The 27,335-nt window shown below is 39.2% G+C and overlaps 1 protein-coding gene across 10 annotated transcripts in view; it reads right to left on the reverse strand.

Moving 5' to 3' along the window:
* Positions 1-27,335, reverse strand: part of RPS6KA5 (ribosomal protein S6 kinase A5) — a 194,090-nt gene that overhangs the window by 48,901 nt on the left and 117,854 nt on the right. For 9 of the 10 annotated variants that reach the window (XM_047864085.1, XM_047864081.1, XM_047864083.1 and 6 more), the window contains 2 exons: positions 16,628-16,711; positions 14,562-14,665 (listed from right to left, as the gene is read on the reverse strand). In XM_047864085.1, the coding sequence (XP_047720041.1) occupies positions 14,562-14,665; positions 16,628-16,711 (188 nt within the window). Of the gene's footprint in view, positions 1-13,627; positions 13,791-14,561; positions 14,666-16,627; positions 16,712-27,335 lie in introns of those variants that run through there. The other variant, XM_047864089.1, reaches the window with a different exon arrangement.

Here is a 27,335-nt window from a genome sequence, read left to right on the forward strand (position 1 = left end):
GTAGGCAGGTTTCCACTGTGACAGGTATTCGAACATTTTCATATAAAATGTGGCAGAAAAAGTGAGCTCATGAAAGTGTGCACGTGTTTCTTATGATCACAACAATATAACAATACGGAACTGTCTCAACAATGCTGTTAGTACAGTGGGCAGTGCTCACCTGTCACCCCACTGAGGTCTTTGCTGAAGTGTCACCTTATCAGAGCAGCCTTCTGGAACCATCCGAACAAAAATACCTATTTCCCCACCTTAGTCATCCCTCTTCTTTCTTTTCTTTTCCTCCATGGCATTTAAAGACTATTTGTATTTATTGATTGGTTACTCTGATCTCTCCCAGCTAAAATGTAAGCTCTGAGGGAGGAGAGATTCGTTTTAAAGGCAATTTTGTTCAGTGCTTTTTTCCTGGGGCCTAGAACACTGCTTAGCATATAGCAAGTCCTCAACATATATTTCCTGAATAAATACACATCTGATTATTTTCCATTTACGATACCTTGCTCACTCAGGCTCTTTCTTCCTCAGTTGCAACAGATGCCTGCAGATAACATCTTTGTTTTTTCACCAATAGCATATGCCTTCTCTTGGGGTGATTCTATTTGTCCTCCATTTCAAAGTTCACAATCTTTCCTATTTTGTGACTTAACATTGTTGATTCTCCCTTGCTGGTTCCCATGTGGTCCCAGAATTACCGGACTACTTATATGCCTGCCTGAGTTAGGAAGTTTTCAGCAAACTTCATTTACTCTAACTAGATAAGAATATTATGGTGCGTCTACTCAATGGTATATTACACAGCCATTGCAAAATTATGTGTACAAAGAGTTTGTATACATGAGAATGTGTATAACTTTAAGCAAAAACTGGAAAATACGAAGTTATATTTCTAGCATAAGTACAACATTATACAGATGTGAAAGACTAAAAGGAAATATATCAAGATACTGGCAGTGCTGGTCTCTGGGTGTTACTACGGTTTTCCCTTATGTACATTTTAAACTATAGCGAACGTTACTTTTAGAACAGGAACAACAGAATGAACTTGATTTATAAGATCACAGACCCACGGAGACCAGCACAAGCCTGGCATGGGGGCTGGGAAGTCTTGAACCCTCTGTGGGTATTTCCCACTGCCCAAAAGGCCTTCTTTTCTACCTTCAGCCTCTGCAAGCCTCTGGGTCCTCCTGGCCCAGCCCATGCGGTCTCTCCATCATGAACGCTTCCCTGACACTCTCAGTCCCCAAGGGTCCATGCCGCCTTTGTATTTCCATGGCAGTCATCTCACCACTCCAATACTTCCCCAAACTCCTGGTATTACGAATTGTCATCCTTTTATTCACATCTTCGTGAACAGTATACAAGTTTTCTTAGGACAAGAATGTTGCCTCTGTATTTCTCCTCTGCCTTAGGAGGTAAAAATCACCCAGCAAATATTCCAGAGATGAATGAAATCAATCACCCTGTTGTCTGGGCCGGTACTTCCCAAACCCTTACCTGAAATAAGCATTCAGCTCTAGGAAAGAAAACAGCAGCACAGAACCAAGTGTGAGCCATGGGATAGCATGAAGCAACTTTCCAGGAGTCATTTTGTACTTGACCCCAGTCCCAGCGCCCAATTGCTCTGAGTTCTTAGGCAAGACAAGCCTCAGTTTCCTTGTCTGTAAAACAGCACATGCAGCTACCTGTTTTCCAGGGCTGTAAGGATTCCAGGAAATGCTATGTGGGACTTCTCGGCACAGAGGCTGGCACGCGGCTGTGCCCCGGGGAGCCTCCCCCTCTGTGGGGCTACTCCAGGACTGTTCCTGCTCTCAGACACTGGCTGCCAGAGGGGACACTTCCCTTTGGCTGTTACCAAATCCTTCCTTGATCCACCTACCCCGTCTTTCTTTAGACATTGCCAGTAAGAATAATAAAATGAGATTCTTTACCAACTCCTGCAAAATCCGGGACTCTACTCAAAATCTCAGCCAGTAATCCCTGGGAGCCCCCAGGGCATGTCTTAAGTGAGCTATAAATACTCTTCTTCACTCTCACATAAAGCATCTCCTTTCCTTCTCTTGCCTCACAAGCCACCTGAGGGGTGCTCACTCCTGCCATGGCTTCTGGTGCAGAAGAGAGAACATTTCTGTTTCCCGTGAGGTTTGAGGACGTAAAGATGTATGCACGATCTTGTAAAGATTTTGGTAAGAGAGCTTTCTTTTTCTTTTCAACGTATAGCATCTTCTCCCTAAAAGTGATGGATACAACGTAGACTTGCCCCCCCACCCCTCCCAGGGCCAAGGCCTCTGAGGACCGAGCTGATCTGCTTGGGCTCCTCCTCGCACTCTTGTGCACTTAGTGGGTCTACCAGACGGCTTTATCAGACATGCCTGAATGTGTCTTAATCACGGGGTGGGTGCAGATTTAGGCTAAAGCTGGGACCCCACTACACTGACTCTGGTTTTTGTTGGCAGACCTCATCCCTGTCCCTCTTCCTTTCTCCCTTTTCTGTGACCCGGACGATGCTCACGAAGCTTTTACTTCACCCACTCCATTATCTCTGCTGGAGCACCTTTCCTTACTGGGCAGGATGAAAGGGATGCGACAAGGTGGAGAACCACACCTTGGTGATGTAGGACCAAGTGGCTGCAAGGGACAGTAAACTAAAAGCAGTATTTCAAGTCAAGAACAGAGTGAAATGCAGAGAATTTCAAAGAGATTGCTAAAGGGAAAAGAGCCAAGGTCAGAGCAAAGAGCCAGTACAGAGCCAAGAGTATCACCCGAAAGGTTTGAGGCCCCTCCCGGGAGGCGCTGGAGAACCATGAGCACCTAAGGAACAGTAAGATTACTCCAGAAACTGAACCAAATGAGTCACAAAGGCAGAAGGCCACCTCCACAGCCTCTCCCAGTACGGATGAAGCTGACCTTTCAGACTTCACGTGGATGGGACCAGTGGAGAGCCAACTGGGTGGTAATGACAGGTGGTGATAAGTACCTCCACAGAGCCTCGCCGGGAACAACCCAAGGCCAGGTCTCAGGGGGAGCACTGACAGAGTACAGTAACCATTCTAATAGCGCCTCTGGCGGGTCCTTCCCACAGTTGGAAGGATTCTTCCTATGTTCTGTTCAGGGCTCTAAGCCCTCCAGTGCCCTAGAGAGTGAGTGCTTCAGAGGACAAGTTCATGATACAGCAGGATTCAACTCTATCCCCACACATCATGCAAGGGCAGCAGGAGTAAGCCGAGCTGAAGGACGATGTAAGGCAGTTAAGACAGAAAGCTGAGGGCAGGGTCATGTCCATCCCGTTCCTCTCCCAGCTGCAGCCTCCCGGCACTGGACTCTGCCCTCCAGCTGCTGCAATTGTGTCACAGAGAAGAACATGTAGATGAATCGCTATTGTGACACACGTCATCGGATTTGGGGGGGCGGGGAACTAGTCAAAACCACCTCAAGAAACACAGATGCTGCTACTGGGTACAAAAATACAGAAAATGAGGAAGAGAAGAAAAAAATGAGCAGCACACTGGGAATCAAGAAGCCTTTACAAAATACGCTGATAAAGGATTTTATCATGAAAATGTGAGAGAGACACGGAAGCCATGGGGGAAAAAATGATCTCTTAAAACAGGGCAAGAAATAATAATGCTTGCCAAAGTTATTCTATGTGTAACTCTAAGAGCAAGACATTCGTAAACAGAACATTTAAAAAAATACAAATGAACTAATTCAAGGTGTTACTGACTAATCAGCATGCATAAAAGAATACAAGAAAACTACTATCTTAATTTTGTTTTAGAAGACTATAATAAGGCCACACAAAATCAACGTAATTCCCTAAAGACAGACACTCTTTTGGAGGACAAATAAGAAATTGATCACCTAAGGCAGAGGTCAGCAAACATTTTGTAAGGGCCCATGGCACGCAGACTTCTAAGATGGTCTCCAATGATCGTGGTCTCCTTATATTCACAGCAATCTCCTTGGGTCATCCCCTCCCTTCAGATGTGCGCGGGACCTGGTAACTTGCTTATAAACAATACTATCAGTAAAGGTGACAGGATACCGCTTTCATGATTAGGTTACAAAACAGTCCAGCCACCTGGGAGACGCTTCCCATTCCTTCCCGGTTTGCATGCCTTGAGGAAGCAAACGGCCATGTTAGATAGGCCCAGGTGGCAAGGAACTGAGGGTGGTCTTTGGCCCACAGCCAGCCAGGAACGGAGGCCCTCAATCCAACAACCGCGAGGAACTCAATCCTGCTGACAAGCACACGTGCTTGGAAGCAGATCGTCTCCCAGGTGGGCCTGGAGACAACAACAGCCCAGCACTTTGCAGCCTGTGAGTGACCTGGAAGTGGAGGGTCTGGCTGAGTTGTGCCCAGATTCCTCATCCCCAGGAACTCTGAGAGAGTTAATGTATGTTGTTCTAAGCCACTGAGTTTTCAGGCAGTTTCTCACTGGGCAATGGATGACGGATAACCAGTGAAAGGCCAGACAATACTTCAGGCTTTGTAAGCTACATAGTCTCTGGGCCAAATATTCGTCTCTGCTGCAGTGGCCCCCAAAGCAGCCAGAGGGGATACCCCAATGAAGGAGCCCAGCTGGGTTCTAATAAAATGTTACTAATGGACAGTGAAACTCAAAATTTCATAGAATATTCACATGGCACAAAATATCGTTCATCGTTTGACTTTTTCAACCATTTAAGAATGCAAAAACCAGCTCCCAGGCCACAAGAGAACGGGCAGCAGGATGGATTTGGCCTGTGGGTTGTAGTTTGCTAACCGCCTGACCTAAAAGGTACAGCAAGAGGTCTGCTGAGTATTATTTTGATAACACTAAGACCTGAATTTATAGAACACTATGCTATATACAACGAAACACACTAATAAAGCCAAATAAAAAAGATAATGAAATGCCAAATAAACATCTCATGGCAAATATTTTCTACATTTCAGAGTCAGAGAAATTGAGGCAAAGAAATGCCCCTGTCAGAGATGACGGAAGAAGTGCAAATAGAACCTGTATGTCCCGATTCTCAGGTGAGGACACAGGATTCAACTACCATGGGTTACAAAGCCCCAGTCAAGTAAAGGACGAGGCGCAGACAGAACTGATGGAGATACTGTGATCGGGTGGATCCCTCCCCACAGAGCCCAGGAGAAGTTCTACACAGAAGGGGAATAAAGGCTAGTGGGGACACACATGGAAAGCACACGCCACATACATGAACTAAAAATAAGACACGGACTCAGAAAAGCTAATGAAAGGTTTATCCTAGATAAAACTATCTTCACTTCCCTAAAGCGACGTCAGGAAGGAACAACAGAACTACTCTATGTTCTTTAAATTTTTTTGAAGCTTATTTATTTATTTTTGAGAGAGACAGAGACAGTGCAAGCGGGGAAGGGGCAGAGAGAGAGAGAATCCCAAGCAGGCTCCGTGTTGCCAGCTCAGAGCCTGATGCAGGGCTTGAACCCACAAAACAGCAAGATCGTGATCTGCGCTGAAACCAAGAGTCAGAAGCCTAACCTACTAAGCCACTCAGGTGCCCCAACTAGTCTATGTTCTTTAGAGGAAAGAACCAGGATTGATGGGCAGAGGTTAGAGGAAGCTTATTGCAACTTACGTTAAGGGGGCAGGATTTTATACAATCAAAGTTGTTCATTAACGGAAGGGGCTTTCTTGAAAATACCTTATACAACTGTGCTCACCGCTCATGGATGGCGCTCAGACAGAAGGCAGAGGACTACAGGACCCTGTTGAAGGGACTCTTACATCAGGGAGAAACTTTTCCTATCATTCTTCTTCTTCTTTTTTAAAAATCTATTTGGCGGGGGGGGGGGGGGGGGTACAGGCATGTGCAAGTGCACGCGGGGGAGGGGGCAGAAAGAGAGGGAGAGAATCTCAAGCAGGCTGCACGCTGTCAGTGCAGAGCCCAACACAGGGCATGATCCCACACACCGTGAGATCACGACCTTGAGCCGACATCAAGAGTTGGACACTGAACCAACCTGAATCACCCAGGCGACCCCTCTCATTCTTATTACATTTTGAAATTTGACATACCAGAAAAACATGCCTGCTCTCATTTTAGGCTATGTCTAGACAACAAGGGCAGGTAGATAACTTGGATAAGATGTTCTTTTGAAGCACCTCAAGTCAAAGCTCTAGAAAGTATACGACATTCACGGAAGATCACAAAAATTAAGGAATGGAAGGGTTCAATGATGAAGAAAGTCCTTGGCTAATTAATACAGGGGACAAGATAATGATATATTTATCTGAATGGTACATTTTTTTCCACTTTTTAAATTTATGTGTTTTTTTAAATTGAAGTCAAGTTGACACCAAATTTTATGTTAGTTTCAGGTGTCCAGCGTAGTGACAAGACTGTATGTTATTCTCTGCTCACCACAAGTATAGCTACCTACATACATTATTACACTATTACACTATCACTATTACTACAACACTATTATACTACCATTTACTTATTCCCTATGCTGTGTTTTTTTATCCCTGGGACTTATTCTTTCCATACTAGAAGTCTATTATCTCCTCCCCCCTTCACTCATTTTGCACTGCCCCCCACCCCGCCACTTATCTCCTCCCCTCTGGCAACCATCAGTTTGTTTTCTGTATTTATGGGTCTGTTTCTGCATTTTTTGTTTGCTAGTTTGTTTGGCTTTTTAGATTCCATGTATAAACGAAATTATATGGTATTTGTCTTTCTTTGACTTACTTCACATAACATAATACTCTCTAGGTCCATCCATGTTGTTGCAAGTGGCAAAAATATCATCCTCTTTTACAGCTGAGTAATATCCCATTGTATATATACTGAATGGTGCGTATTTTTAAAAGAACATACTATGAAAGACTTTATACCAGGAAGACAATCAGAATGATTACTTTGAAAGGAAAAGGTAGTTTAGGATAACTGAATGATGACACAGTTTATAAATTTCAGTAACAACAACAAAAACCCCCAAACCACGAAATCACGGGTCAACACTAAGCTTTAAAAAAAATTATTAATAACATGACCAAATGGATAATTGATTAAAGGGAAAGAATGTTATCTAAGTTCTTGAAAACTATTTTAGAGTTTTAAGAATTTAGACACTCTGATTCAGGCTCTTTCTCTTTCTAAAACCAGAATGTCAAATGATTGACCTAAAGGCAATAAAATCAATTTAAATTTGAGTATCACATGGCTCATAACATTCCTGCCATCATAAGCAGCAATATACCTCTCTGCAGGCAGACCTGTGGAGGAAAGGAAAACTGGAAAAAGGAGACTGCTTGTGGATGTGGAATCATAAAGTGGGGAATCAGTCAGAGGAGATACTATTTAATATTATCAGATTAAGTCTAGCTTTGCACCTGTCACCATGACAGGTATGACCTTGCAAAGGAACCCAAATTCTCAAGACCATGACCAAGGTTTCCTATAATCCTGAAGCATTTTCAGACTGTCAAAAGGCCCATTTAAAATAAGCACAGTAATATTTTAAAATTTTAATAACAGGCATGACTTTATGATTTTAACAAGAAATATTACTGATCACTTCACTTCAGTATTAAACAAATTGGAACAGTGAGAAATAATTTCCTTCCTAATCTGTCCTGTAATAAGCATGTTAAGAAAAATTTAAGTTTTACTAAAATAACGGTGATGTACAATAAGCTTCTGACATAAAAAGTGTGCCCTTTGGTAAGTTCTGACATATGTATACACCTGTGAAATCATTGCCACAAAGTAAGTGACATAGATAGCCAATCACCCTCCAAAGTTTCCTGGTGTCCCTTTGTCATCTCTACTGCCCTTCCCCAATCAACTGGCCCTCAATGAATTCCCACATTTGACCCAGTTTATATCCCCCAGAACCTCTTGAATGAAGGGAAAGATGAGTCACCTTAAGGAAGGACCCTGAAAATTTATACTATTACTCTTTCTCCCAGCCTTCCCCAAAGGGGCCCACAGCTTTTTAATGGAGGAACTGTACACTGGTGAGAAGGAAATAACCAGATTTCTGGGGCCTACTGGACTCTGGCTCTGAACTGGCACTAATTCCAGGAGATCCCTGTGCCCACCAGTCAGAGTAGGGGCTTATGCGGTCGTGAGTTCAAGCCCCATATTGGGCTCCGTAGTGGCATAAAGCCTAGTGGAAAAAAAAAAGTTCCCACCAAGCAAATTAAAACAAACAAAAAACTTATGGGGTGCCTGGGTGGTTCAGTTGTTTTGAGCATCCAACTCTTGATTTTGGCTCGGGTCATTACCCCAGGATCGTGGGATTGGGCCCCCCATCGGACTCCATGCTCATTATAGAGCCGACTTAAGACTCTCTCTCTCCCTCTGCCCCTCCCCACCATTCATGCACGTGTGTGCATTCTCTCTCTATGATAAAATGAGAAAAAAAAAAGAGTAGGGATTTATGGAGATCAGGTGACCAATGGAGTTCCAGCTCCATGTCACGATGGCTTCAGTGGGTCCCGGACACCATCCTGTGGTTATTTTCCCAGTTCCAGAATGCATATTTGGAAGAGACATATTTAGCAGCTGGCACAATCCCGTATTAGTTCCCTGACCTGTGGAGTGAAGGCAATTACAGTGGGAAAGGCAAAATGGAAGCCATTAGAACTGACTCTACCTAGAAAAATGGTAAAACCAAAAGCAATATCACATTTCTAGGGGACTGCAGAAATTAGTGCCACCATCAGAGACTTGAAAGATGTAGGAGTGGTGATTCCCACCCATCTCCTCACCGATTTGGCCTGTACAGAAGACAGATGGATCTTGGAGATGACACTGGAGTATCGTAAATTTAACCAGGTGGTGACTTTAACTGCAGTGCTGTACCCAAATGTGGTTGCATTGCTTGAGCAAATTAACACACAGCTGGTACGCAGCTACTGATCTGGCATATGTCCTTTCCCCACCACTGTCCATAAGGCCCAACAAAAGGAGTTTCTTTCAGCTGGCAAGGCCAGCAATGTACCCTCACTGTCCTACCTCAGGGGTATATCAACTCTCCAGCCTGATGTCATAATTTAGTTCATAAGACTCTTGATTGCCTTTCTCTTCTATAAGATACACATTGATGACCTTATGCTCACTGAACCTGGTGAGCAAGAAGTAGCCACTACTCTAGACTGATTGGCAAGAGAGTGGAAAATAAATCTAACTAAAATTCAGAGGCCTTCTACTTTAGTGATTTCTAGGGGTCTAGTGGTGTGGAGTGCATCAGATACCATTTCCAAGGTGAAGGAGAAGTTGTTGCATCTAACCCATCCTACAACCAAAAAAGATGCACAATCCCTAGTGGGCCTCTTTGGATTTTGGAGGTAACATATTCCTCATTTGGGAGTATGGCTCCCGCCTGTTTACCAAATGACCTGAAAAGCTGCTGTTGAGGGGGGCCCAGAACAAGAGACAGCTCTGCAACAGGTCCAGGCTGCTGTTCAAGCTGCTTTGCCACTTGGGCCATATGCTCCAGCAGATTCAGTAGTCCTTGATGTGTCAGTGGTAGATACAGATGCGTTTGGAGCCTCTGGCCCCTATCAGTGAATTGCAGCACAAAGTCTTAGGATTTTGGAGCAAAACCCTGCCATCTTCTGCAGAAAACTACTCCCGTTTTGAGAAACAGCTCTTGGTCTGCTACTGGGCCTTAACAGAGACTGAACACTTAACTATGGCCCTCCAAGTTCCACTGAGACCTGAAATGCCCATCACTAATCGGGTGTTATCTGATCCATCAAGCCATAAAGTTGGGTGTGCACTGCAACCTTCCATCATCAAATGGAAGCAGTACGCACCAGATGGGGCCTGAGCAGGCCGAGGAGGCACAGGAAGTGACGTGAAAAAGTGGCCCAAATGCCCACAGTCCCCACTCCTGCTATAATGCCTTCTTCCTCTCAGCCTGCATCTCTGGCCTCATGGGTTGTTCCCTATGACAGCTGACAGAGGAAGAGAAGACTCAAGGTCTCGTTTACAGACTGTTCTGCATGACATGAAGGCACCGCCTGAGAGGGCCGGCTGCAGTGCTACACAGCCCCGAAGGACATGCTGAAGGGAGATCCTTCCAGTAGGAAGAGTGCGGGCAGTGCACCCGGATGTTCATTTTGTATGGGAGGAGAACTGGCTGGACATCCAACTTTATATTGATTGATGGGCAGTGGCCAATGGTTTGGCTGGTCAGGGACTTGGAAGAAACAAGATTGGAATACTGAGGACAAGGAAGTCTGGTTGACCAAGATATCTGGGGAAGAGGCATGTGGATAGACCTCTCTGAATGGGGAGGAAAAAATGTGACGATATCTGTGTCCTATGGGAATGCTCACCAGAGGGTAGCCTCAGCAGGGAGGATTTTAATAATGAAGTGGATAGGATGATCTGTTGTGTAGACAGGAGTCAGTCTCTTTCTCCAGTCAACCCTGTCATCATGGGGTGGGCCATGAACAAAGTGGCCATGGTGGTAGGGAAGGTTATATGTGGGCCCAGCAATGTGGACTTCTACTCACCAAGGCTGACCCGGCTACGGCTACCGCTGAGTGCCCAATCTGCACCAACACTGATTGTCCAAGATGGCACCAATTCCCAGGGTGCTCAGCCAGTTACATGGTGGCAGGTTGATTACATGGGACTACTTCCGTTACAGAAGGGGCAATGTTTCATTCTAAATAGAACAGACACTCTGGATGTGGATTTGCTTTTCCCGATGAGCTGCTTCTGCCAAAACTACCATCTGTGAACTTACAAAATGCCTTATGCGCTGTCATGGTATTCTACACAGCGTTGCTTCTAATCAAGTAACTCACCGCACAGCAAAAGAAGTGCAGCAGTGGGCCCATGCTCATGGAATTCACTGGTCTTACCAAGTTCTCCACTATCTTGGAGCAGATGGCTTGACAGGACAGTGGAATGGCCTTTTGAAGACACAGTTACAGTGTGAGCTAGGTGGCAATATGTTGCAGGAATCTGGCAAGGTTCTCCAGAAGACTGTCAATGCTCTGAATCAACATCCAATATATTGTGCCTTTTATCCCATACCAGGATTCATGGGTCCAGAAATGATGGGGTAGAACTGGGAATGGCACCCCTCACTATTCCCCCCCAAGTGATTCACTAGCCAAGTGTGTGCTTCCTGTTCCCATGACTTTATGCTCTGCTAGTCGAGAGGTCTTAGTTCTAGGAAAAGGAATGCTTCCACCAAGAGACACATAATGATTCCATTGAGCTGGAAATTCAGACAGCCACCCAGTCACTTTGGGCTCCTAAAGCCTCTGAAGCAATCGGAGGGAGTTCTGTGCTGGTTGTGGTGAATGATCCTTGCTGCCAAGGAGGAAATTGTGGACTACTACTCCCCAGGGAAAGTAAGGAAGAGTGTCTGAAATGCAGGAGATCTCTTAGGGTATGTTAGTATTACCATGTTCTGTGATTAAGGTCAATTGAAAACTACAATAACCCAATCTAGGTAGAACTACTAAAAGCCCAGATTCTTCAGGAAGGACTGTTTGGATCACCTCAGAAGGTGCTGAAGGCAAAGAGAATACAGAGTAGGTAGTAGAAGCAGGTAGTTATAAATACCAGCTATGACTCCATAACCAGTTACAGAAATGAGGACTGTAATTATTGTATTTCCTCATTTAGTTATGAATATATCTGTGTGGTTGTATGTGTGCATAAATAATTTAAATGTATATATTTGTTACAGATATGTATTTGTTTTCTTCCCTTTCTTATTCCTTTATCATGTAAGATAAGATGTACTGACTTTATATCATGGTATTTAAGTACTGTTAATTTTTTTCACAGTATCTAAGTTAGGGGATTTCAAGAAGGGAGAATATCACTTAGGGGTTGTGTGTAAGGGGTTAGTGGGTTTTGGTTGGATGAGGGATAACTGTATCACGTTAGGTGGAATTAGGACCTTGTTATTGCCTTTATGGAGACGAAGGACAGTTTGAGGAGATGTGCGTGGCTGCCAAACTGACGAGAGGGGGACATGTGATGGTTAATCTGAAGTGTCATTTGACAGGGCTACAGGTTGCCCAAATTAAACTTTCTGGGCATGTCTGTGAGGGTGTTTCTCAATGAGATCATCAGCATCTGAACTGGGGGACTCCAGTAAAGCAGAATCCTCTCCTCAGTGTGGATGGGCAGCAATGAATCCCTTAAAGGTCTGAGTAGAAACAAAAAGCAGAGGAAGGGAGGATTCAGTTCCCCTTGCTGCCTGCCCGCTTGACACCAGTCACTGGTCTTCTGCCACTGGACTGGGTTTAACACCATGGATTCCTCTCGTTCTCAGGCCTGGCTCTCCTGGGTCTCCGGCTTGCAGATGGCAGATCATGGGACTCCTCAGCCTCTATAATCTTGCGAGCCGATTCCACATAATATATCTCCTTTTATACATACTTGCGTGCACACGCGTGCACGCGCGCGCGCGCGCGCGCACACACACACACACACACACACACCCTATTGATTTTGTTCCTCTGGAGAACCCTGATACAGTCTTGCTCTTTATTTGTAGCCATTCTAGTGACTACACAGTGGTATCTCACTGTGGTTTAGTTTGCATTTCCCTAAAGACTAATGATGTTGGTCATCTTTTCACGTGTTTAGTTACCACTCAAAGATCTTCTCTGGTGAACTGTTAAACTCTTTTCCCCATTTTTCAAAACAGATTTTTTTTCCCCCTTGAGTTTTGAGAGTTATTTATGTATTCTGGAAGCCGGTCCTTTATCATATCCAGGATTTGTAATTTTCTCCCAGTCTGGGGTTTGTCTTTCCATTCTCTTAGTTTCTTTTGAAAAGCTCATGCACGCATGTACTTAATTTTGAGGAAGCCCTATTTATCAGTGTTTTCTTTGATTGATTACACTTTTGGTGTCCTAAGAAATCTTTGCCTAACCCAAAATCACAAAGATTTTCATTTGTTTTCTTCCAGAAATTTTGTAGTTTTAGGTTTTACGTTTAGGTCTGTGATCTATTTTTAGTGAATTTTTCTATACAGTGCAAAGTATTTATTCAAGTTCATTTTTCCCCATATGATAGCCAATGGTTCTAGCATCTGTTGAAGAGAGACTATCTTTTTTCCACTAAATTGACGTTGTGCCTTTGTTAAAAAAAAAAATCAGTTGCCTATATTTCTGTGATTCCATGTCTGGGCTTTGTATTTTACCGATGATTTTTCTATCTTAATATGAACACCACAGTGTCTTAATTACTGTAGCCTGCAAACCTTGAAATCAACTTTGGTCTACTTTTTCAAAGGTGATGTGGCTATTCTAGGTCCTCCACATATCTCTATGCATTTTAGGTTGTCAATTTCTGTAAGAAAAAAAAAAAGCCTGCTGGGATTGGGACTGTGTTGAATCTACAGATCAGTTCAGAGAGAGATCACATCTTAACTATACTGAGTAGCTCCCAAACACATGTGTGTTTATCCATACTTCGCTGAATAATTTTGGGGTACCTTCTGCAAATCTCTGGACTTCTCTCTGGACTCTGCCCTGCAAACTCTAGCTGCCTGGTCTTCCTGGACTCTCACTTCCATCTCCTCAACTCTGCCTGGGTTTCCCCTCCCTGTGCTGCAGCCTAGATACTCTCTCAAGGCAGTAAGCTGGGCAATCATAGCGCTCACCTCGTTTATTTTCCGTCACTGTGTTCACTGTCCTTCATTGCTAGATGTTCAATGTCTTCAATATTGCTGTTGCATACATTTTGCCCATTTTAAAAACTGTTTCAGGCAGGAAAGTAAATCCGGGTCCCTGTTATTCCATCTTGGTAAGGAGTGGAAGTCTCAATTTTTAATTTTTAATGTCAAATCTGTTCTCAAAGTTATAAAATTCAAGTAAAAACAGGACAAAAACATAACTAGTAATTAGTATAAAGTTTTATCACTGTTCGTTTATTTGTTCATTAACTCATTTCATTCCAAAAATATTTATTGAATTCTGCATAGTAAGCACTGTGCTAGCACGTGAGCATACAACGCTGAAGATCAAAGCCAGACATGCCCCTTGCTCTCACAGAGCTTACAATCTAGTGGGACAGACAGACATTAATCAAATAACTATGAACAAAAATGTAACACTGCAATTGCGATAACTGCTATGACGGAAAAGAATAGAATAATGCTATGATAACCTATAAGAGGGTGGTTTTATGGTATTTGTTTCTACTGAGAGTATGTAGCCAGGAGTTGAAGAGATCACTACTGTTTCTTTATTTGCAAAGAAATTACATTCAGTATACAGTGGGAAAAAAGTACCCAACAAATACAGTTCTCAATATATGATGTACTAGGTTAAGACAATATGCTAAGTGCTTTGGAGCACACAAAAATTTTGACACTATCCTTATGCGACTTAAGATCTACCTGGGCACATAAAATATAGAGAAATATAAAGGCTATGTATCTACATTCTATGTGAATATAAATGAAAATTTACCACGAACGTTATTTTGTCTATCTTCATTAAAAACATTATCTTTTCTATCAGCCTATAATTGCAGAAATTTGGTTAAGTTCCTTTGATAACACAATATATTTATTTTATTTTGTTAAGTCTTACCTAGATATCTCAGCTTGGGAATTCTTCTCTCCATCAACAGTGAAAGGAGACGCTCCAGTTAGTAACTCATACATTAGAACACCTAAACTCCACCAGTCAACTGCCTATAAAACAACAATGTCATTTTATAGAATATGAATATATATTTCATAAGACAAAATGAACAAAATAAAGCTATATATTTGGAAAATATTTTAACCAAAAGGTTTTGTATATAACTTTCTGTGTAAGGAGTATGAAATTAAGCACTTGCACGAAAGACATTTGGAGGACAAATATCGAGGTATCCTCACAAAAGAATGTAAACATAGTAAAGTCAATTAAGGGGCTAAAAGTGTTTTCATTATTTCCTAAATCATTAAGTAATAGTTTCAGCTTGGTTAATTTTTTTTAAATTTCTATTTATTTTTTAACTTTTTTTAAAGTTTATTTTGAGAGAGAGACAGTGAGTGAGTGGAACAGAGCAGAGAGAGAGAGGGAGACAGAGAATCCCAAGCAGGCTCTGCACTGTCAGTACAGAGCCCGATGCAGGTCTCGAACCTGTGAACCGTGAGATGATGACCTGAGCTGAAGTCAAACATGTTAAATGAGCTACCCAGGCACCCTAATTAAAAAAAAATTGTAAATTTAAAATAAATTTTAAAAATTTTAAGTAAAATCTTTACACTTATGATGGAGGGGAAAAGGGAGCATTCAGCATTATTTATTTGTTTTTGAGAGAGAGAGAGAGAGAGAGAGAGAGAGGGCACATGAGTGAGCTAGGGGCAGAGAGAGAGAGAGAGAGAGAGAGAGAGAGAATCCCAAAAGGTGAAGAGAGAGAGGGAGACGGAGAGCGGAGCCCAGAGTGGTGCTCAGGCTCACCCCATGCGGGGCTCGATCTCACGAACCAAACCATGAGACCATGACCTGAGACAAAGTCAGATGCTTAACCGACTGAGCCACCCAGGCGCCCCATTCAGCATTTTTATTGATTATTTTGCTCCAATAAGTATCATGAAATTCCTTGACCTTAAAGGGCAAAAACGAAAATGGTTGTTTTCATAACCACATAAATCAATTCCTCTTATAGAAACATTCACATACATCTTCATTTGTGTGAGCCATCCTTTTTTTGGGAAGCATGAAGACACTTAATACAAAATAAAAGGAGATCTAAAAAAAAAAAAGCAATCTAAATTGGAAACCAATTTATAAATGTAGTTACCTGAACTGAGAGCATACCAAATTACATATAACTTAGGAATTTTGATATACTGCAAATTAGTTCTTTTATAATTAGGCAAATCAAGATTTCAGTAATTTCTTGAATACACAAGCTTATACCAATGAGATATTAACTGGATGCTAAAATTTTTAACTCTGCGTCTCAACTTCAGGGCAAAGGTTTCAGAGATATGATGCAAAATTTATGAACCTAGAGCTATTTCAAAGAAAATACATAACCATGACATATGAAACATGATCAGGCAGACTGCAATCATAAAAGGAACAGTGTGGAGGCAGGTACGTTGATAAGCACTTTCCCTATATTGTCACACTTAATTTAACTCAAAGTTGTCAAGCTGTTCCATGAATGGGAAAGAGTATTTATTGACTAGCTCTATTCTGGACCTCAGGTATGTAGGAATTCTAGGAGGTTCTAAAAGGTTTTCTTTCCTAAAAATTGGTTACTTAGGATGGGACTAAACAAATCTGTACCCTTTAATACAGGAAAAAAGAGATTTTATAACAAAACTACTCAGAATGCTTCTTCTACAATCTTCATTTTGCACATACAAAGGCAAGTGAGGTTTTTAGAGGGCTTAGGAAAACAGACTATCTTGAATCCTTGACTATCTCCAAGGATTGTTAGTATACTTATTTCTACTGAAGAGATAATCAACAGTCTTTTTCCTCTACAACACTAGATACCATAATGTGTTCATGCATACAAAGCAAAGGAGAGAAAACAATGAAGGTAAGACAACACTAGAAAGAGGGCTCTGTTGAAGAGACTGTACTCAAGTTATTAACTAGGATTCTTATTGTACATTTTATAGAGATATATATAGAAGTACGGAACATACCTTGTCATGTCCTGAATCTCCCCCTCTGACAATGTCTGGTGCCATGTATTCGATAGTTCCACAAAAGGAATATGCTCTTTCACCCTTAAACAATCAAACAAACAAAAAGGCATTTGATTTCAAACTAGTCTGACAAGTGACAAAAAAGGAAAGTTAATACTACATGTTACTGGTCAAGATAAACCACAGTAGCAAAGTAGTGGTAGAATCTGCTTGACAGACTCTCCCCCGCTTCTCACCAGGACAGATCATCACCTGTATAGTCAGTCCTGGGTGAATGTCCTGTTGAAAGACTTTGAGGCCTGAAATCTACCATCATCCATCCATCCATCCATCCACCCACCCACCCATCCAGCCGCCCATCCATCCATTCATCTATCTGTTCTTCTTCTTTGCTGTATGTATGTATATTTCAATTAGTGGTTTCTTGTACGATTTTCTTTGTAAAACTTCAAATAGTCCTAGTAGGGTACCAAGAACTGTCTAATACTTTACTACTTTATTTCCAGATCAGCAACATTGAGAAAACACTGGGAAACCTTAAGGAAAAAAAAAAAAAAAAAAAAAAAAAGACAGAGACCAAATGCTAAGAAGGGAATAGGGAGCCCAGAGATGAAAAATGATGAAAAAAATTCTTCCTACCTTATTTTTTCTAGGTTTGGCACTGCCAATCATATGCTCAGTAATGATGAGCAGAAGTGTTTTTATAAAAAGACTGTCCTTAAAGACAGTTATTTCTCTTTTGTAGGGCTTTAAAAAGGTCTAGATTTGAAAACTAAATTTTTTAATGGATCAACTGTGTCATATGACTCATCCCAATGAAACAGAAGAAATATCTAAATTATTATACAGATATATAAAATAAAAAAAAGAACTCCTCTTTAATGGGACACAATTAATATGGCTGTACCTGAAACATTTTAAGGCACTTTGGTGCCATTAAAATATTTTAAAAAACTAAAGGAAGCTTTTCAATTTGTACTTTATTCTTCCTCCATCAGTAAGATTTTGAGATATAGGCATTCTTCTTATTTGCCAATTTCAAATGTAAAGAACATTACTCTAGCAATGTTACAGAATCAGCAGAAGTTCTCTATTTGTGTAAAGTTAAGCTCAAAGACAATACATGTAATGAACTGATATAAACACTTTGGTAACAAATATATTAAAACTACTTAATTGTAATTATATTAGATGGTTTAAGATTCATTTCTTTCTTTTTTATACTACATATGCTGAAAGATTACTATTCCTGAGTATAATGAAAAGAAATAATTTACTTATGCTTAGATCTGCAGAAAATTTTCTTTTTTGTTACCTGGCAGAATATTGTCAATAAGTAGCTAATATAAAGCATATATCAAGTATCATTATCTCTCTGCTTCATCATTTCAGTACCAAATGCAAATGTTGTATCAAACTACAGAAAAATTAAAGCTAAATAAAATTGATTCCATTTAATTTACATATAAAAAGTAATGAATAATTTTAAACTGTGTTAGGCATGCTTAGAAAAAATGTGTATATTAAGAAGCATTCATCTGTTCCCTGACTTATTTAAAAAGAAATACTACAAAATTACTCTTAAAAAAAATCCAAACTTCATAAAACCAGTGTTTTTAGTTAATACGCTATTTAGTATACAACAGCCTTTTTTTGGGTGAGCAAAAATCACTGTGTAGTTGACATAAAGAAACACGAAAATTACTGAATCATTGTATTTATCATTTGATCTCATCTAAGAAATACCTTTAAACCATTATATCCTAAATCAAGTTTAGATATCCTGAAAAAAATATAAATAATACTCCAAACTGTTTTATGACTAAAAAGAATGAGTTTGATTTATTGCTTCTCTAGATTTTATTTATTTAGAAAACTAGTCTTTTTAGCAAATATAAACTTTCACTGCCAGTAATAGGAAGCTCCATGTCACAAACCATTTTGAAATCATGCACTTTTCCAAGTATGAGACAATGATTAAATTTTACAGAGTTATGAAAATATACACTCTCTTCTTCAAAATACTAGATATTCATGAAGTTTAGTGTTCAAAGGGTATAAGGCACATAGACCTTACTGATGAATGCCAGAAATGTCTGACAGCCACCCCCACTTCTCACGTTTTACTTTCTCTGGCAATGAGAACTACGCAGCTCAGCTCTTGAAGGTCTCAACAGAGAGGAAGCTCAGAACCATATTACGTGCTCAAAGATATCTCATCCACCTTCTCCGTATGAGTTTTGAGCTCCCTTTAAATCGCTTTAGCTTCTCTGTTTTGTGTTTATTTGTTTGGGGGGGGTGGGTAGTGGAGGGGAGTAGGCAGTATCTACATTAACAAATAATTAATAATTACCTATTTGATCGAAATTCTAGGAGACAGAAAAATTAAAGCTTAAGTTTTGGGAAGTTCCAGTTACTGAGAAACGAGTGAAAAGCATTAGGAAAAGCATTTCTTAAGTTTCTCTGTTATTTTAAAACATTGCCATTTTAGCCTCTTGCAGTTCTGTATCTGCTTCCTCTTCCTCTGCCCCAATGGTAGTGTTACTCCCTCTGGGTTTTAAGTTTTAGTGTGTCAGCCTTGATTTCCTGAGAGTTTATCTTCTATGTGTAAAAATATCCCCAACTTACTTTTGAATTTGTATTTATCTGCTTAGGAAGATGCATGTTATCTGGAAAGTATACAGAATGCCTTTCAAATAATTCTACCAAGGAGATAAACTGATGAGGTATGACAGAGGAAGGTCTGCTGTGGGGGCAGGAAAGCATCCTAGGTAATATTTTATGAACTATGGTTTTATAAGGCTAGAATAACATAACTAAATTCTATTCATTACCATTTGTTCAAAATATCTTTACAGTACTATTTTAATATTTTAAAAAATACCCTAACCCTATTTAGGTCCACATTATTTTATAAATAATATTATTGATTAAAGCGAGCACAGAGTTAAGAGATTGTGAATGAGAATGTACTTAAATGTAAATATGGTAAAAGCAGTGTGTGTGTACCATTCTGGCAGAGAAGACAGTGTTCTTGCGCTTAAGTGACCAGCTGATCAAGGAGGTTCCACTGTCTCTTGGAGAGAAAGATCAGATAGCACTGGACAAAAAAACAAAACAAAACAAAACAAAACAAAAACTGGCTCCCTTCTAAGAAAAAATCCAAATATAAACTTAAGTGACAAATTCTTAGGCATTTCTCAATAAACACTAGATTAAATCATTCTTAGCTTTTATTTGCCAATGTTTTATCCTGATCTTCTTTGCTTATGATAAATTTATAAATGCAAAATTACCAATGAAAAGTCTCATCCCCATCCTGTATTTTCTCCCATCCTAATTTTGTCAAATCTTACAACAAATATCTAGAAATGTTTAATTTTAATTTTTAATTTTTAGTTTTTTAACATTTATTATCGAGACACAGAGAGACACAGAGCGTGAGCAGGGGAGGGGCAGAGAGTGGAGGAGACACAGAATCCGAAGCAGGCTCCAGGCTCTGAGCCATCAGCACAGAGCCTGTTGCGGGGCTTGAACTTAGAAACTGCGAGATCTTGGCCTGAGCCGAAGTTGGACGCTTAACTGACTGAGCCACCCAGGTAGGTGCCCCTAGAAATGTTTGATTTTTAAAAAGAAGTAAATATTGCATTGCTAATCATCTAAGACTGTGCTCATGAGAAAGAGAGGGGAATCCCTAGATGCAAGCCATGAAGAGGGTGCCAAAAACCAGTGAGGTAGACATATGACTTGTGCTACAGCTGCAAAGGGAGGGCCTTTAGCTTAGAAAACAAATATGCCCCTTTTGAAATCAAATCCCAAGGCTTCTGCCTCTTGTAGACTCGAGGCCTGAATTTACTCTCCCCTCCTTGGTATGAGGAAGTGAGAAAATCTGGTCTAACGTGGTAATACTCTGGAACACATGACAGAACCAGACAAATTCCCACAATCCAGGTGGCCGAGGGTTCACACAGATAAAGCCCTGGAGTCTCAAAATTATTAAATAAGTGAACTAGACTCCCCAAACCAAACAGAAGGATTACTTGGAACACTAGAACAACATTCTATAAAAGACTAGTATATTGTAAAAGATGAAAGACATAAAGAAGGAAAATACCTATAAAATAATGTAGCGGCATAAAAAAGATGAGAAAGATATGAAAAGGAAGCAAACATTAACTATATAGATGAAAAAATGTACTAATGAACACAGGCTGATTAAACAAAGTAGACACAAATAAAGAGAGAATCTGAAAACCAGAAGATACACTTGAGAAAATATTGCAAAAGTCCCAAGCAGACTAAATAAAAATATATCCATGGGTGGCAAATTCCCATTCTTGAGTGATGGTTGTGTTTGCCTTATAAAAATTCCTTAACCCATACATTTATTTTGCTTTCGTTTTTACATACGTTTTATTTTAAAATAAAAAGATAAACTAGTCCATGAGTAGATATAGTCCATGACAGCTAAATTAACAATGAATTTGCAGTGCAAAATAAAGGCATTTTATTTGGGAAACTCTTTATCTCTCCTTCTATTCTGAATGGCAGCCTTGCTGGATAAAGAATTCTTGGCTGCATGTTTTTCCTATTTAGCACGTTGACTATATTCTGCCACTCCCTTCTTGCCTGCCAAGTTCCTGGGGACAGATCTGCTGTGAACCTGATCTGTCTTTCCTTGTAGGTTAAGGACTTTTTTTTCCCTTGCTGTTTTCAGTATTCTTTCTTTGTCCGTGTATTTTGTGAATTTGACTTTGATATGCCTTGGCGGTGGTCAGCTTTTGTTGGATTTTAAGGGAGTTCTCTGTGCTTCTTGCATTTTGATGTCTGTGTCCTTCCCCAGATCAGGGAAGTTCTCAGCTATAACTTGTTCGAAGAAACCTTCTGCTTCTTTTTCTCTCTCTTCATTTTCTGGGATTCCTATAATATGAATGTCATTCGGTTTCAGTAAGTCACTGAGTTCCCTAATACCTTCATGATCCATCACTTTTCTTTCCCTTTTCTTTTCAGCTTCATTATTTGCCATAATTTTATCTTCTTTATCACTCATTTGCTCCTCTACTTTGTCCATCCTCGTTTTTACGGACTCCATTTGGGTTTGCATCTCACAGCAGTTTTAATTTTGGCATAACTAGATATTAGTTCTTTTATCTCTGCAGAAAGGGATTCTCTAGTGTTTTCTATGCTTTTCTCAAGCCCAGCTAGTATGCTTATAATTGTTGTTTTAAATTCTAGTTCAGACATATTATATCTGTAGCAATTAAATCTCTGGTTGTGAGATCTACTTCCTCTTCTTTCTTTTGGGGTGAATTTCTCCATCTTGTCATTTTGTCCAGAAAAGAAAAGAAGAAAACACACACACACACACACACACACACACACACACACACATACACACAAAACAAAGAAAAAAGCAAAAAAAAAAAAAGTAAAAAAAAACCCAAAAACGAAAAAAACACTAGGTCCTGGGTGTGTTCTGGTCTGCTGGTTAAAAGAATCTAGATCCTAATTAAATTAAATTTAAATTTAAACCATATATAAAATATTTTTAAAATAATAAAAAATTTTAAAAGGAATTAAAAAAAAGAAATGGAAAAAATAAAGAATGAAAATAAAAAGGAAGCTAGATTTGAATTCCCGTAGTAGACTTGGTACAAGCTAGTTGTTTGTGCTGGTCCTTCTGGTGGAGGTGCCTGTCACACTGATTCTCATGTGAACTTGCCCTAGTGTAGACGCACCTCCAAAGTGCAGGGGGGTGAGACTTGGCAGAAGTGGCTCCAGCCTCTACTATGTGGCACAGTTTTGCTCCCTGAAGGCTTTCAGTGCTGATGAGGGGGGAATGAATGTGGCAGCACCCTCGTCTCTAGCCCTGGAGCTGAACATTCGCACCCCCACTCCTCAGGTCACCCTCACAGAAGAGCAATCAATATCCCTCAGCTGTCGCCAGTTGCCATCAGAACCCTCTGTTCACCCAGCCTGTGTCCGAGCTTTTTCATCTCAGGTGCGCAACTGAGTTTCAAAATCTAAATTTTGGGGACTTCCGCAGCACAGACCCACACTGTTCCTCTGGGTGATCATCTTGTCATGCTTTTGCAGTTTGCTGGCTGTGCAAGGAAAGTGGCTGCACAGGGGTTCAGACTTTATGGCAAAACAGAGCAAAAAGCCAGCACTCCAGCTCCCTGCCCTCAACAGGAACCCCCTGCCCTCCCCATCCCCCACTCCTATGTCTGGAAACAGTGCAGCATGTTGGTGCCACCCTTTCTTCTTGAGACCCAGGGGACCCTCAGTACATGCTGTCATTCCTGGGACTCCACCCCACTAAGCACCTTTAAGCCACGCATGTCCCCGATGGTAGTGGACTTCTGAAAGTTCCAATTTTCCATTCCCTTGCTTATAATACTTTGCCGTAGCATCCATAAGCAGGCTCCCTCCCCACCACCTTACCCACAGTTATTTCTCCCCCAAGTCAACTCTCTGCACCTCCTACCTTCCAAAACGTGGTTGCTTTTCTACTTGTAGACTTGCAGTTTTTGTTCTCTCAGACCTCCAAGTGATTTCTTGGGTGTTCAGAATGATTTGATAACTGTCTAGCTGTGTTTGAGGGACGAGACAAGCTTAGGATCCTCCTACTCCTCCACCATCTTAACTTCCCCATAAAGGCATTTTAAAACAAAGAGAATTTACTATTCATTAATCCTTGTTAAAAAGACCCCTAAAAGATGCAGTTCAGCAATAAACTGAACTCACAAGAAAAGAGTTAAGTTATAAGAAGCAATAGTGAACAGAGAAAACAGGTAAACATGTGAGAAAATCTAAACAAGTAGTGAATTTATAAAATGAAAATTACACAATAATGATTAATTTGGGGGAATATAATACAAGGTAGGGCTAAATACTAAGTAACAATAATACAGAAAATGAAATGGATAATTGAGGTTAAAACACTCCATGTTCTTGTAGTGGTCATGACAATTATAGACATAATTGTTAAGTCAGTATATAAGTTAATAGAACAGATATAACTTATAGACCATTAGGGAGAAATGAAACAAAGAAATCCTAATAATCTAAATAGGAAAGGAGGGGGAGAAAGCAAAGAGAAATTGTGATAAAGAGAAACACATAGCAAGATAAGAGAAATAAGTAAAAATATATCAGTAATCATAATATACAGATTTAACTCACCAGTTAAAAGATAGAAACTCTCTGGATCAAAAACAAAATCCAGCTATATGTTATTTACAAAAGGCACACCTAAAACATAATGACAAAGAAATATTGAAAGTAAAGAGATGGAAAAAGATATATCAGACCAGCACTAGCCAACAGAAAGCTGGAGTATTTTATTAATAGCAAGAAAATAAACTTTAAGGCAAAAGGGATTATTAAAATTAGGTAGAGTCATTGAATAATAATAAAAGGAACATTTCACTAGGAAAATAATACTATCCCAAACCTCAATATACTCAACATTTGTTGAAAAGCCTTAAAAAGCAAAAATGGAGAGATGTTTAAGAAGAAATGGACAAATCCACAACCATAGCAGGCATTTTAACATATCTTTTTTTATAAATGACTAATCAAGCAGGAAAGTAATTAGTGAAGCTATAGAAGATTTACACGATGTTCCTGAGAATACCCCAAACTTTATATGTAATAGTTAGAGAATACACATTTTTTTCAGGCATATATGTCATATTTACAGAAATTAACCATGTAATAGATCACGAAGCAAATCTCTAATTCTACAGAAATAAAATCATATATATTTTGTTCTCCATACAGAAAGCAATAAAATTAGAACTCATTTACAAAAAGACAACCCAAAATTCCTATATATTTGAAAACCTAAAAACCCATTTCTAAATAATTCATGGCCCAAAGGAAAAAAAAACCCACAATGAATATTAGACTATTTCAATAACAATAAATACCTTATATATCAGAACTGGTGAGATATATCTAAAAGTTGTTCTTAGAAATTATCTCATTAAAAATGAAAAGATTAAATATAGTGAGCTGGAGGTCTGACTCAAAAGTTTAGAAAAAGAATATGAACACAACACTTGAAAAGTAAAAGGAACACAGGAACATCATCAAAGAAATAGAAAAAAATGAGAAACTTGACAAAAGCTGTTTTTTGGAAGAGATTAAAATGGACAAATTTCTAGCAAACTGATCAAGAAAAAAGAGAAAAGTTATAGATCAATAAAAAGGAAACTTTACTACACTCACAACAGAGATTAAAATACAAGTGAATTCTATGAACAAATGATACCAAGGAATTTAAAAAGAAAAAAGATAACATTTTTCTATAAAAATACAACTTACCAGAGTTGACTGAAGAAGAAATTGAAAACCATATATAATTATACATATTTTTAAAACATTAAATAAGTATTTGAAAAGCTACTCACACTCGGGGGGGGGGGGAGAAAAAAAATTACACTCTGATAGCTATACATGTGCAGTAAGAAGAAATATTAAGAGAAATATGATTTCTATCTATATATCTGATTCTAAATTCATTTCATGATGTTGGTATATAATCTTGATACCAAAATCAGACAAATGTAATATTAGAAAATTATACGTCAACTGGAAAATAAAGTCCAAAATAAAATATTAGCAAACAAGATCCAGCAAAGTGTAAAAAAAAAAAATAATAAAATATAGAAAGTAAAGTTTTTTCCAAGAATTGAAAGATGGCTTAACACTCAACAACATAAAGTTATTAATATAACTCACAACACTAGGTGATTAAAGAGAAAAACTGTAAGAATTTCTTTATATAAATAAACAATTAGAAACTGAGAATTCATCTACTAAAACCCTAGAGTAAACACCATACTAAATTGTAAAACCTAAGACACATAGCCTTAAAGTAAACAAGCAAGAATACACACAAATAAAAGGGCAATAAAACCAAACCAAACCATGCATTCACAAACACACAGAATAAAAATGAGAATCACAAAGATATAAAACCATCATTACTGACAAACAGTGGTTCTGATTTTCTCTTAATATAGTTATATACTTAAAAAATCCAAGTGAATCTGTAAGTTACTGGAATATGAATTCAGCAACATTGCTTTGTACAAGATCAACATTCCTGTAGTGCCAAAAAACCCCATATTCTTATTTTTGTAAATTGGAATAAAACTTATAAAGTTAATAGAAATGAATCTAATGATATAAGCACAAGCATTACACAGGAAGTTATAAAGTATTATTAAAAGAAATAAAAGATAATAACTGGGAAGGTAGGACTATTTATTTATGCTAATTAATCAGAAGATTCATTATCCAAAGATCACAGTTATTTCCGAATTAATTTATCAGTTTAATTCTATAATTCACATGGAGGAACAAAAGACCAAGAATAGAGAATAGAGAGAAGAGAGTGAAGGAAGGTCAGATGAGAGGAGGAGAGAATGGCAGGGTAAGAGTGAAGAAGAGAAAGATCTCACCTTTCCAGATTTAAGACTTACTATAAAATCATGGCCTTTAAGATTTTTTATTTTGACTCAGAGAGAAGCAACCAGAAGAATGAAACTGAGTAAAGAGAAACAGAACAGAAATAGACTCACAGGCATGTATAGGAATTTGGCATATGACAGAAGGTACCTTTCAAATCAGCAGAGAAAAGATTAACTGACCATTCACTGATAGTGAACTATCAACTGGATTATCTATAAAAAGAGGTAAAATAATATCCCCACTTTGTTTTATATTCAGAAATTCCTATTAAATTAACATTTTAATGTGCTCATTTTTAAAAGAAAATAAAAGCAAATATCTTAGTGCACTGAGATAAAAAGAGATTATGTTTTTAAAAATTCAAAGAAATCAACAACCCAATTTACACCTCAAGGAACTAGAAAAAGAAAAACTAAAAGCAGCAGGAAAATAAATAAGTACAGCACAAAGAAATGAAACAAGAATAGAAAAACAATAGAAAAAAACTAACAAAACTAAGAGATGGTTTTTTGAAAATATCAACAACACTGACAAACTCTTAGCTACATTAAAAAAAATATTCAAATAAATAAGATCAGAAATGAAAGAGAAGACATAAGAAAATGAAAGAGAAGACATAAGAAGCTACTATTGCGGTGCCTGGGTGTCTCAGTCAGTTAAGTGTCCGACTCTTGATTTTGGTTCATGGTTGTGGGATTGAGCCCCAACTTGGGCTCTGTGATGGGCATGGAGCCTGCTTGGGGTTCTCTCTCTCTCTCCCCCCCTCTGCCCCTCTCCCCTGCTCATGCTCTTTCCTTCTCTCTCTCTAAAATAAAGGAGGTAAAAATTAAAAAAAAAAAAAAGAAATAACTATGAACAATTATACACCAACAAATTGGATAATCTAGAATGGATAAATTCCTAGAAACATAATTTATCAAGACTGAATCATAGAGAAATAGAAAGTTCTGAACAGAACCATGATCAGTAAGGAGATTAAATCAGCAATCAAACACCCTCCCCCCACCCACCTCCCTCCCCGAATAAGCTCAGGACCAGATGGCTTAAAGGAAAATTCTAAAAAACATTTAAAGAATGTCCTCACTTTTTCAAAAAACCAAAGAACATACTTTTAAACTCATCAGATGAGGCCAGCATTACTGATACCAAAGCCAGCAAAAGATACTGCAAGAAAAGAAAACTACAGCCTTCTATTTCTGATGAAAACTGATACAAAAATCCT

The sequence above is a fragment of the Prionailurus viverrinus genome, chromosome B3, assembly GCF_022837055.1.
Source record: "Prionailurus viverrinus isolate Anna chromosome B3, UM_Priviv_1.0, whole genome shotgun sequence".
Lineage (NCBI taxonomy): Eukaryota > Metazoa > Chordata > Mammalia > Carnivora > Felidae > Prionailurus > Prionailurus viverrinus.